At 41.6% G+C, this 12,947-nt stretch overlaps 2 protein-coding genes across 2 annotated transcripts; both read right to left on the bottom strand.

The window, feature by feature from the left end:
- Positions 1-3,578: 3,578 nt before the first annotated feature.
- Positions 3,579-4,907, bottom strand: LOC149449796 (cholesterol 25-hydroxylase-like protein). The gene has a single exon (XM_089692745.1). It carries the CDS (start codon positions 4,905-4,907, stop codon positions 4,071-4,073), a length of 837 nt encoding a protein of 278 aa, XP_089548871.1. The 3' UTR covers positions 3,579-4,070.
- Positions 4,908-10,997: 6,090 nt separating this feature from the next.
- On the bottom strand, positions 10,998-12,711 carry LOC149449795 (cholesterol 25-hydroxylase-like protein). Its single transcript, XM_089692780.1, has one exon. It carries the CDS (start codon positions 12,676-12,678, stop codon positions 11,842-11,844), a length of 837 nt encoding a protein of 278 aa, XP_089548906.1. The 5' UTR covers positions 12,679-12,711; the 3' UTR covers positions 10,998-11,841.
- Between the last annotated feature and the right edge of the window lie 236 nt (positions 12,712-12,947).

Below are 12,947 nucleotides of genomic sequence, written 5' to 3'. Positions count from 1 at the left end.
TGAAGCCATCCATTATATACAACTGTCATGTGACCTGCTGTGATTGGTCACAGCAGGTCACATGTACGGGCAACGGGGCTGATACTCAGATCTGTCATCGGCCGTGTCCGAGGTACACGGCCAGTGAGAGATCGCGCCGCTGTGCCACTCTGCAGGAACGCAATCTGCGCATGTGCGGGAGGATGCCATATGGCGTCCACCCGGAATGCTGATGACATTTGCCGCCCGCCATTGGGCCATAGGGCGGGCGGCAAATGGTTAAAAGGGCACCCCATTCTAAAATGTGAAAAACTATTCTTTATAAAACGCAGCAACATCCACACATATAGGATACCCAACATTAGAAGTGATTTATTCTTCCAAAGCAAATACACTTTTGCTCACTGGTACTAACTAGTATTCCAGTGTCTCTCTTCTCCCTCAGTTTTTCTCCTATCACTCAGCTAATATGACCCCAACACTGATGGACAGAGGAAGGGATGGGTCAAACTAGGGTGCTGTGCAGGCCGCTGACATCCTCCTTATCAATTGAGGATGTCATTGGCTGTCAGGCTGTCGGTGGCTAGAAGGCGGTAATGGTGCACAATGAAAACCTGTGGCTTTGTCTAACTAAAAGGCAAGCTTGTTCCACCCGCTGGCTTACTAGTCTATAGTGCTGCTCCGCAAATGCCCAGTCGGCGTTTGCGGTGCGGTTGCAATGTGGTTGCGGGGCGTTTGCGGAGCGGTAACACCATTCAAACTTCATTATAGGCGTTTGTGGGGTGTTTTTAACGCTTTGCAAACGCCTAGCAACCTCCGCTAAACCGCACATGCGGCGTTTGCGGAGCGTTAAGAAACGCTCTGCAAATGCCAGACCAACGCTTGTCAAAAGCTATAGGGGCGTTTGACAAGAGTTGGAAAAACTGTCAAGTGTGAACGAGCCCTTAGACCCAAAGGGGCTTCATCCATAATTTTACACACTTCAGTTTTCTGGGGGTTTTTTATTATCATGAATAATCAGATGATTATGGTGTGGGTTAAATCAGGTTGGTTGTTTGTGGGGTTGAACAATCCCGTGAAAATGAACAAATACTCCCTGTTCTGATGAGCTTCTAAGTATTTAGTCCCTGAGGCCCACTATTTACAGCTATTTCTTTGTGTCTCTGTCATAGGACAGCTATTTTTTTTTCTCTGGACTTTGATCAAAAATATACATTCCAAATGGTTTAGCCATAATAATTATTGCCAGTAATTTTTTTATGTTCCGTTAACTCCAAAGTATTCTGACAAATGTGTATTGCTGCACAAAAATGGGTGAATTGTCATGAGTTAGGGGCTGCTACACCCCTAGTTATAATTAAAAAAGGATTGTATCCCATGGGTCTTGAATGCAGCCATACATATAAACATAAATACAAAAAAAGGATTTTATTGATACACGTTCCATTAAAAATCATAGCAATAAAAAATTATTTTGGCTCTGACATTCAAACTGTATACAATTAAGCAACTTGTCCCTCTGGACATAAATGATTAATTATTCATTCATGTCCAGAGATACAACTTGCTTAAATGTATACAGTTTGAATGTCAGAGCCCAAATAATTTTTTATTGCTATGTTTTTTAATGGAACTTGTATCAACTAAATCCTTTTTTTTTTAATTTATGTTTATGTGTAAGGCTGCATTCAAGACCCATGGGATACAATCCTTTTTGTAATGTGTATTGCTGCAAACAGTTATTAATATTGTACAGCTTTGGATACCTGATGTCCTTATGTATCTGTCATGAATAGTGTACTGTAGATTTAACATACTGATACCACTGTACTTGTTAATAATCACAATTTATTGCTATCATCTTTTGCACAAATACGCTATATTGCCAAACGTATTGGGACGCCCTTCCAAATCATTGGATTCGGGTGTTCCAATCACCGCCATGGCCACAGGTATATAAAATCAAGCACCTAGGCATGCAGACTGCTTCTACAAACATTTGTGAAAGAATGGGTTGCTCTCAGGAGCTCAGTGAATCCAAGCGTGGCACTGTGATAGGTTGCCACCTGTGCAATAAATCCATCTGTGAAAATTATTTTATACTAAATATTCCACGGTCAGCTGTTAGTGGTAATATAACAAAGTGGAAGCAACTAGGAACAACAGCAACTCAGCCATGAAGTGGTAGGCCACGTAAAATGACAGAGCAGGGTCAGTGTATGCTGAAGCACAACTGTCGCCAACTGTCTGCAGAGTCAATAGCTAAAGACCTCCAAACTTTGTTTGGCCTTCAGATTAGCACAACAGTGTGTAGAGAGCTTCATGGAATGGGTTTCCATGGCTGAGCAGCTGTATCCAAGCCTTACATCACCGAGTGCGATGCAAAGCGTCAGATGCAGTGGTGTAAAGCACGCTGCCACTGGACTCTAGAAAAGTGGAGACATGTTCTCTGGAGTGACAAATCACACTTCTCTGTCTGGCCATCTGATGGACGTGTTGGGGTTTGGCGGTTGCCAGGAGAACGGTACTTGCCTGACTGCATTGTGCCAAGTGTGAAGTTTGGTGGAGGGGGGATTATGGTGTGGGGTTGTTTTTCAGGGGTTGGGCTTGGTCCCTTAGTTCCAATGAAAGGAACTCTTAAGGTGTCAGCATACCGAGACATTTTGGACAATTTCATGCTCTCAGCTTTGTAGGAACAGTTTGGGGATGGCCCCTTCCTGTTCCAACATGACTGAGCACCAGTGCACAAAGCAGGGTCCACAAGGACATGGATGAGCGAGTTTGGGGTGGAGGAACATGACTGGCCTGCACAGAGTCCTGACCTCAACCCGATAGAACACCTTTAGGATGAATTAGAGACGAGGCTGCAGGCCAGATCTTCTTGTCTGACATCAGTGCCTGACCTCACAAATGTGCTTTTGGAAGAATGGTCAAACATTCCCATAGACACACTGCTAAACCTTGTGGACAGCCTTCCTAGAAGAGTTGAAGCTGTTATAGCTGCAAAGGGCAGGGCCCACACAATATTGAACCCTAGAGACTAAGACTAGAATGCCATTAAAGTTCATGTGCGTGTAAAGGCAGGTGTCCCAATACTTTTGGCAATATATGACAAACATTTTTCAACAAAAATAAGTATTTACATCATTTGATAAAAACATAGTAATGTGTTAATATTTTCAGATACATCTAGTACAAATAACTTTGTGTGCATAGACAACAAAGACATGTAGCAGTGCACCTTTTGGCCTAAATTTATAAAGAAATTTGATTTTTTGACACTTTCATTGGATATTTTTCTAAAGCAGTAAGTAAGAATTATTGTTTCTTTTTTCAAATTGTTGGTGTTTTTTCATTTGCATAATAAAAAAAAATTAAAAAAAACAGTGATGATCGAATACCACCACAAGAAAGCTCTATTTGTATGAAGAAATACCAATATAAATTTTGTTTGGGTACTGCGTTGTATGACCGCACAATTACCAGTTAAAATAGCTCAGTGCAGTATAGCAAAAAATGGTAGGGGCTAAGTGGAAGTGGTTTGTTTTTACATACAAACATACACTATTTCTTTCTGACATACTGTAACTTTTCTGAACTTACGATGTAATAAACTTTATTTCAGTGCAATAGAAACACATGACTTTTCACACTTATCAATTCTCAATCAGCAAGTACTTCACAATCACCAGCTGCATTTACATTATCACTTTCCTGAACATACTGTACACATACTATGACTGTCTTTATTGTAACATGTACCTTATAACATTGGTGTACAACACGTTTCCTTTTCTTCCTTCTGCAGCAGCAGTTTTCCATACAGCATTAATTGCATATAAAAATATCGTTTTTACGATAGAATAAAAATGCATAAAATTATCAAACGTACAATACCCCATTGCCTTTTCTAAGATAATGCTTCAAAGAACACTGTAATTCAGAGCACAATGTATCAAATACTGGTAGTTCAGTTTTGTGTCACAGACATCCCAAGGCCTGGAGACCACAGTCCAGTGTCTTCTCTTTCAACCAGGTAGCATTAGATGCCTTGGAGATGAAGATCTGGCAATATAGTCTGTGCAATGACATCAGTCATGCGGCTCCTTCGATGTCTGCCGTGCTAGTGTATTGAACAGCTTGTCCCAGTGAGTGAAATAAGGTGCATAGTTCCAGACAAATTTTTGGTGATGGAGGTCATGATGTCCTGGCCCTCCGCATAGACCAAATGGTACCAGTCTGTGTGTGGACCAAGCAAAGTCATAGCCACAGTGATTTTCCACAGACAGGTAGATATGGATGATGAAGATGGCCATCTCAGTCAAAGGATGACACCCCAACATTACTGGACTGACGTTAGCAAAGAACCCCAATGACAGCATCTCCCATGGACTGGAGTATTGTGTTGCCAAGGCAAAGGTGGCCGTGTACTTGTGATGCATCTTGTGGAAGGTCTTGTACAGCCAGGGGACCTTGTGATGCAGCAAGTGCCAGGCAAAATACTGGAAGTCAAAGAGCAGCATGCAGGCAATGATGTCCAAAACAACGCGATGCAGCTCAGGCGCCAGCGATGGCAGTTGCACTGGTCTCCAGTACCAATAGGCAACGCTCAGTGGGAATATGAAGACCAGATGACTGTAGACTGTGTGTGCCAAGCAGTGCAGCACCATGGCCAACGTGGGTCTGGATTTAGGCTGCACTTGGTACTTCTTCAAGGCTGGTATTCTCAGACAGAGGATGTCCAGTGCCAGGTAAGGGAGACAGAAAGCCATGTAGACAGTGAAGGAGAACAGCACAGGATAGAAGGGAGATCTGATGATGTGCTCTTTAGATAGCACATAGTCCCATACAGGTTGCAGGAAGAGTCTTGGCTGTGCTTCTCCCCATATGGAGAAGGATGGAGTCATCACTACACTGCTACAGTTCATTGTGAATCAGCTGAGTACACACAGCATGCTGATCTGCTTATATAGTCCTCCTTCTTTCTGAACTAATCTAACTGCACAGAGATTTTTTTTCCCGGGAATTTCCTTCCTATTTGTTTACTGTGAAATGGACAGTCATGATAACAATGGCCACGGGAATTTCTAGCTAACAGGTTAAGTAGAGCAAAATAATCTTAGACAGCCATGTTATTACTATTTTTTACCAAAATTCAGTCTGAATTGTTATCATTTTTCATAAAGCCCCGCTGCCTTCTAAATATAACACAAGCCTGTGGCTTCACAATGCTCTAACATACAGCTGTCATTGGAGGACTATGTAGTGGTCATTGCAGGTCTCTCCGTGTGGCAATGTTAGTTACCTGGCTGCCATGCTGATACTTTGACTTTAACCTCCCTGGCGGTATGATTATTTCCGATTTTTGGTGCTGAAAGCGGTACCATTTTTTTTGCATGGAAATATGTAGTTTTTTATTGTAGGCTGTAATTTTTAGGAATAACTCACTGAAATCTGTCCGAACAACAGTCTAGTAAACATTCCGGATATGATAAAACTTGAAACACGAAATCATTAATTATAATTTAATTAATAATCATAAAAAATAATAATATAATAATAATACATTTAATTCAATAATATAATCAAACCAAAAACACTGAAATTTGAAATACAGAGGCAAATTAGCACATCGCTGAGCAAAGTCGCAAAAACGTTTTCAGTGTCTGATGACGAATTTCCCCCACGAATCATTATCACTCAATTCTGCAAGTAGTTCTAATTTACTATCGCTGTTCTCTAGCCGGTCTAAAACCGCTTTTGACATAAAGGGATGCTTTTTGGACACCTTGGACTTTTCTAAGTTTCCAGGCAGAAAGAACAGTCAAAATGCAGGCAGGGCACAGGACAAAGCACTCGGGACAAAATATATGTGAAATGCATTGAAACAGCAATGTTTTACTATATAATAATCATTTTTTAAAAAATGCCATTTTTTAAAAATTTCAAATTTGCCGCCGGTTCCAGCGCCCGTACGTCCCGACGTCACAGAGACCAGAACACGGAAGCCGGATGCCGGCATCGGCCGGAGGAGATGGCCGGGGACGCTGCAGGGGACACATCGCGGGAGCGAAGGACAAGGTAAGCACTGCAGGGACTCCCTGAGCAACGCCGCATGGTAAGCCCGACTGTAGATCGGGGTTACCGCTCTTGGTAAAATTTTACCCCGAGATACACTCGGGAATACCACCAGGGAGGTTAATAAATGTACACAACTTTTGCACACCTACGGTATATATAAGAGCAATATATAAGTGCTGAATATTCAAGAGAGGAATTCTCCCTATTACTCCAATATACAGATACATGGAAAGCAATGGACAAGCACACCATCAATACATTCAGTTTTTGAACGCTGATGTGCCGGCTATATCATTTTGCCATTCAGGGACACTTACAGATGAGACTGTGAATACTCCTTTTCCCTCTAGTGCCCAGTACTGGGACTGCTACATCACTTCCTGTTAGCAGAGTGGATCCAGTTCTTATGACAGCACAGGATCTTGGGACCTGTAGTCCTTTAGACAATACAATATTTCTTAGTGCTGTTTGAACTACAACTACCAGAGAGCTTGGGAACCAGAAGGATGCTGGGAGAGCAGATATATTCTACAGCTAGGGACCGGCTTGCTCTCTTGGCGCAAGATTCAGAGCCGTACAAAGGGGGACTGCTGTTCTCCTCAAGTGGTAGATTGCTTGTAGCCACTTTTTTTTTTAATACTCTCTGCTGGCAGTTCATCCCACCATTCAGATTTGAGGCATGAATGTCCAATGCATTTTACTATTTTTTCTGCACTATCTGTTATTGGGTTAAAAGCAGAGAAAACTGCCATTCTGTTTCCACACGTTTCATCTGTATTTGACATGAACACACATCCATTAGGACTCTTTCAGACACATGGTAATTCTTCCTGTCCTCTGAAAAGCAATCCATGGTGGATCACTTTTCAAAGAGCAGTTTATCAGTAGCTGGCAGGCGTTCTAGATCCAAGAACAAAAATTGATAGTATTGCAGCTCACAGGTCCTTAGATGGTGGCTGAATTCATTTTCTTTTTTTACACTTTGTTCTGCCATTACCATACTTCCTGTCCTGTCCATACTGAGCAGTACTGTCACCCTAGTACAAGGAGTGTGCTATGACTACATGACACCTCAGTCTCTTCTTCATAACAGGGGGAGGTGTCTTGTAGTCTACAGGGATAGCAGAGCACAATGCTGACTGATGACAGCCCAGATCAGAGAACACAGGAAGTTATAAGCTCACACTATTCCTGGCTGGATGAACAGATATTTTTTTTTGCACTTGTCAAACAGCTTTAATGAAACACTTTCAATGGTTTATTTAACAGAACATGGAGCAAATAAGGGAAATGTATTGTTGGAGTATACATACACTTTAAATCTGATTGTTTATTGTGAACATACACTCTTTGCTTGGTCTTTAACCACCTGCCCTCCTGAGGATTTACCCCCCTTCCTGATCAGCCCATTTTTTTGTGTTAAGCGCTGCGTTATTTTAACTGACGATTGCGCAGTCATGCAACGTTGCACCCAAATGAAATTTACGTCCTTTTTTTCCCACGAATTGAGCTTTCTTTTGGTGGTATTTGATCACCTGTGCATTTTTTATTTTTTGTGCTATAAAACAAAAGTCCAACAATTTTGAGAAAAAAACAATATTTTTGACTTTTTGCTTTAAATATGTCCAGTAAAAAAAATGAAAAATCAAATTTCGTCATAAATTTAGGCTAAAATGTATTCTGCTACAAGTCTTTGCTAAAAAAAATCCCAATACATGTAAATTAATTGGTTTACGTGAAAGTTATAGCATTTACAAATGGTGGTATATTTACTGAAAATATTTATATACTAGTAATGGTGGCGATCAGCGACTTATGGCGGGACTGCGGCAGACATTCTGACACTGGGGGGAACTGACTTGGTGTCACTGACATCCCCAGTGACGCCAATACAGTGATCAGTGCTAAAAAAGCACTGACACTGTATAAATAGCACTGGGCAGGAAGGGGTTAACATGAGGGCCGATCAAAGGGCTAACTGTGTGCAGGGAGTGTTTTACTAGGGGGCTGTGTCTGTGTGCTTCACTGTAAGCACACTGCTTTGGATGGCTGTGCTGTGTACAGCCATTCAAAGCAGTGTGCCCGAGCTGACAGAGAGGAGAACTGTTAGTAAACACAACAGTCCTCCTCTCCGTCGGAGATCCTCGGTAATCACAGGGCGCCGGCGGGTAATCACCAGCCAGGACACAGTGATTGACAGCTGTAGCTGCAAAATGGCGGCGCGGGTAGGGTGCGCGTGGCGTGTGCATGCCCCCTACCCAGAAAAGCAAAATCACTTTTATATATATATATATGTGATTTTTGCGCACCCGTGACGCCCTATAGCAGTATTTCTGCTATGGGGCGGTCGGGAAGTGGTTAATAACTCAGCCCCTATTTACCATTATTGTTTGGCTATTTTTGTCAGTTTATAGCTCCATGTATCTCACCTGACCAAAAATGTAAATCACAATTAGTTTAGCTATATTACCATTGCCATTAACTAATTTATGTTCATTTAACCACTTGCTATCCGCCTGCAGTTTAAAACGGCAGGGCGGTGGCAGTCCAGGGGCGGGTTGCCGTTCATAAACGGCACCCGCCTTTTCTAGCTGTGCGCGCTCCCTGGGAGCGCGCAGCAATGCGATCCGGTGCCCGCTGTGTCCTCCGGACACAGTGAAACACCAATCGTCGGACGGGACCTCTGTACGAGGTCCCGATCATGTGATCAGCGATTGGCCAATCAGTGATCACATGCAAAGTAGTAAGCAAGATGTCACTTGTGACATCATTGCTTACTACGTGTGAAATCTGTGAATGATCACAGAGGTCACATGGTACAAGGCTATCCACAACAGCCTTGTACCATGTGACAAGCTGTGACCAATCACAGCTCACTCAGTACTTCTCAATGACTGCAAGAATGCAGACAGAGAGAAAGAGAAATTATTGCTTTTACATCCTATATGTGTGTAAAAGCAATCAGTGTAAAAGAAAAAAAATCTTCATCACCCCCCACAAGTAAGTACAGTGTCACCATGGTGACACTGTACTGCTAGGGTGGCAGTATGTAAAAAAATAAAATAAATAAAAAATAATAATATAAAAAAATAAAATAAAAATGTAATAAAAAAGTTTACAAATTATAATTTTTGGTTATAAACTAATTTGGATTTTTTTTTATACTAAAAAAATAACAAAATCAATTTTGGCCAAGATTTATGATGAAATATTATTTATTTGCAAAATTTTATTAAAAAAACACTTTTTTTCAAAATTTTTGGACGTTTTCATTTACATAGCAGAAAAAATAAAAATCCCAGCGGTGAATAAATACCACCAAAATAAAGCTTTATCTGTCTCAAAAAAATGGTAAAAAATTCATATGGGTACAGTATTGCATGACCGCGCAATTGTCATTCAAAGTGTGATAGCGCTGAAAGCTGAAAATTGCCCTGGACAGGAAGGGGGTGAAAGTGTCCAGACAGGAAGTGGTTAAAGGGTTAGTTCATCTTTACAAAAAACTGCCTATGCAGATAAGGGGTAGATAAAAACAAACAGTGCAGCTTTGACCAAAGTCGAATAATGTCCTTGCCATTTACATACCTCATGAAGCCTGACTGGATTACTCCCAGGATGTTGCTAGGACGTTGCTAAGTGAGGTCTAGTCATTACTTCTCACTTTTACCATCTCAGGAGTGAGCTCTTTCTCATTCAAACTATCTCACATGCTCTTTCTCTCCCCTGATAAAGTAGCTCTGAGCTCAGCCTTTGAGAGCTCACTCCTGTGATGGTGGAGGTGAGTAGTCATGACTAGGCCTCACTTAGCAATGTCCTGGGAGTATTCCAGTCAGGCTTCTTAAGGTAAGTAAATGGCCTACACCTCTATCAGGGGCATTATTCAACTTTAGTCAGAGCTGCACAGTTTGTCTTTATCTACAGACACCCCTTATCTGCATAGGCATTTTTTTGGCAAAGGTGAACTAACCCTTTAAAGTATTACTAAAGGCAGAATTTTTTTTAGTTTGGATAGAGTGGAGAGAGATTAGAGTGCTTGTCAGTTTTTATTGCTATATGTGCCCCCGTTAGGGAGATTCACTCAATGTCCCAATGGGGACACTAGTTCTGGTGACCTGGGGCCCCCCCAAGGAATTCCCTTAATTTGCAGGGATTTCCTCTCACTTCCTGTTTGACTATGGTACAGGATGTGAATGGAAATCTCCACAATGGGACATAAATGGTGAAAAAAATCTGACGGGATATAACCGTCCCTTGCTCTATCCAAAATGAAAGAAAAGCCTATATTTCTACTTTAAGTTCATTTAAGTATCCCATATTCTGGCAAATGTGTATTGCTGGAAGCAGTTATTACTAGATACCGTATACATACCTCCCAACTTTTTGAAATGGGAACAAGGACACCTATTAGCAAAACTATGTAGGAATAGGACACACTCTTAAAGGACAATTAAACAAAAAAAAAATGATTAGTTAAACCCACAAGGGCTTTTTTATTTACTACTACTATTCCTTTATACTAGTTATTGAAATTTACAAATGCAGCAGTTTACAAATTGGATGAAAGGTTTAGCACAGGGGTGTCAAACTGGTGGCCCTCCAGCTGTTGCAAAACTACAAGTCCCATCAAGCCTCTACCTTTGGGAGTCATTCTTGTAACTGTCAATTTTGCAATGCCTCATGGGACTTGTAGTTTGGCAACAGCTGGAGGGCCACCAGTTTGACACCTGTGGTTAGTATTTGAAAGATAAAAAGTGCATTTTATATACAACTATATAGATTAGACCAAAATGAGGGACAAACGAGGAGGGAAGAGGGACAGAGGAACTTTGTTCCAAATCAGGGACAGTCCCTCGAAATCAGAGACATTTGGGAGCCATGCCTTATATACTGTACACCTAATGCATAATGTACAGTATAGTGAACACACTGATACCATGTACTTGTTAACAATAAATAATAATTTATTAATGTCATCTTTTGTACAAATATAGTCACATTTTTTTAACAAAAAAATATATATATATCATCAGATAAAAAAGGGGAAAATGGTAGATGATACGATTTTCACAGCCAGCTGTGTCTAGTGCTAACACTTAAGGTTAAAAAAAACATAAAACGCTTTACTAGATCAACTTCAGTACTTTACATCACTAATCACTGAGCATATTTGGCCCTTGGAAACACCTCGCTTTTTCTTTATATCCTTTTTACAATTAAACATACATTCATTCTTTCTAACATCAATTCCCTGACCCTTATAAAGCAATAACGACTACTTCAGTGCAGTAGAAACTCATCATTTATCACATCAATGATCAGTCAGCAAATACTTTCCCAAACCTTCTGCATACATACTATGACATTCTTCGGTGTAACATGTACCTTGTGCTTCAGTGTACAACACAAGCTTCCTTCATTTTCTTTAGTGGCATTTACCACAGTACATTCCTAAGAACATAATTAGCATATATTTAAATAACACGTACAATACAATTATCACTAATGAGTTTCCATAGTGTAATAAATATGTAAAAATACAACATGTACAATATCAACTTTTTTTTCTTAAAGTGCAAATCTTATCAGAGCTCATGGATAACCTCTTATTCTGGAAACAGTGTAGAGCAGAAAGTCTATCAAACAGTTCTGTGTCACAGTCATCCCAGAGCCTGGAGACCACAGTCCAGTGTCTTCTCCTTCAACCAGGTAGCATTAGATGCCTTGGAGATGAAGATCTGGCAATATAGTCTGTAATCTGGCAATATAGTCTGTGCAATGACATCAGTCTTGCGGCTCCTTCGATGTCTGCTGTGCTAGTGTATTGAACAGCTTGTCCCAATGAGTGAAATAAGGTGCATAGTTCCAGACAAATTTTTGGTGATGGAGGTCATGATGTCCTGGCCCTCCGCATAGACCAAATGGCACGAGTCTGTGTGTGGACCAAGCAAAGTCATAGCCACAGTGATCTTCCACAGACAGGTAGATATGGATGATGAAGATGGCCATCTCAGTCAAAGGATGACACCCCAACATTACTGGACTGACGTTAGCAAAGAACCCCAATGACAGCATCTCCCATGCACTGGAGTATTGCGTTGCCAAGGCAAAGGTGGCCGTGTACTTGTGATGAGTCTTGTGGAAGGTCTTGTACAGCCAGGGGACCTTGTGATGCAGCAAGTGCCAGGCAAAGTACTGGAAGTCAAAGAGCAGCATGCAGGCAATGATGTCCAACACAACGCGATGCAGCTCAGGCGCCAGCGATGGCAGTTGCACCGGTCTCCAGTACCAATAGGCAACACTCAGTGGGAATATGAAGACCAGATGACTGTAGACGGTGTGTGCCAAGCAGTGCAGCACCATGGCCAACGTGGGTCTGGATTTAGGCTGCACTTGGTACTTCTTCAAGGCTGGTATTCTCAGACAGAGGATGTCCAGTGCCAGGTAAGGGAGACAGAAAGCCATGTAGACAGTGAAGGAGAACAGCACTGGATAGAAGGGAGATCTGATGATGTGCTCTTTAGATAGCACATAGTCCCATACAGGTTGCAGGAAGAGCCCTGGCTGTGCTTCTCCCCACATGGAGAAGGATGGAGTCATCACTACACTGCTACAGTTCATTGTGAATCAGCTGAGTACACACAGCATGCTGATCTGCTTATATAGTCCTCGTACTTCCTTCGCTCCACCAATTAGCTGCTTTGAGGCTTCTTCCAGGGAATTTCCCTCCTACTTTCCTTTTTACGAAACGTAGGGTGAGGTCTTGAAAACAATGTGGTCAGGCGGAGCTCCGACTATTACCAGCAGATAGAGTGCGGGATCCCAGAGGGCAGACGTACTGCTATTTCTGCCAAGTTTCCGTCTTTAAATTTTACTTTCCACTTTCCAGC

The sequence above is a fragment of the Staurois parvus genome, unplaced genomic scaffold (assembly GCF_062004578.1).
Source record: "Staurois parvus isolate SC_StPar_1 unplaced genomic scaffold, SC_StPar_1.0 ptg000604l, whole genome shotgun sequence".
Taxonomy (NCBI): Eukaryota; Metazoa; Chordata; class Amphibia; order Anura; family Ranidae; genus Staurois; species Staurois parvus.
The sequence above is the reverse complement of the archived record's forward strand: the minus strand, read 5'-3'. Positions and strand labels throughout refer to the sequence as shown.

What these genes read in the sequence shown, in the direction of transcription:
- LOC149449796 (XM_089692745.1), bottom strand. Translation starts at nt 4,907, where the DNA reads ATGAACTGTAGCAGTGTAGTGATGACTCCATCCTTCTCCATATGGGGA.
- LOC149449795 (XM_089692780.1), bottom strand. Translation starts at nt 12,678, where the DNA reads ATGAACTGTAGCAGTGTAGTGATGACTCCATCCTTCTCCATGTGGGGA.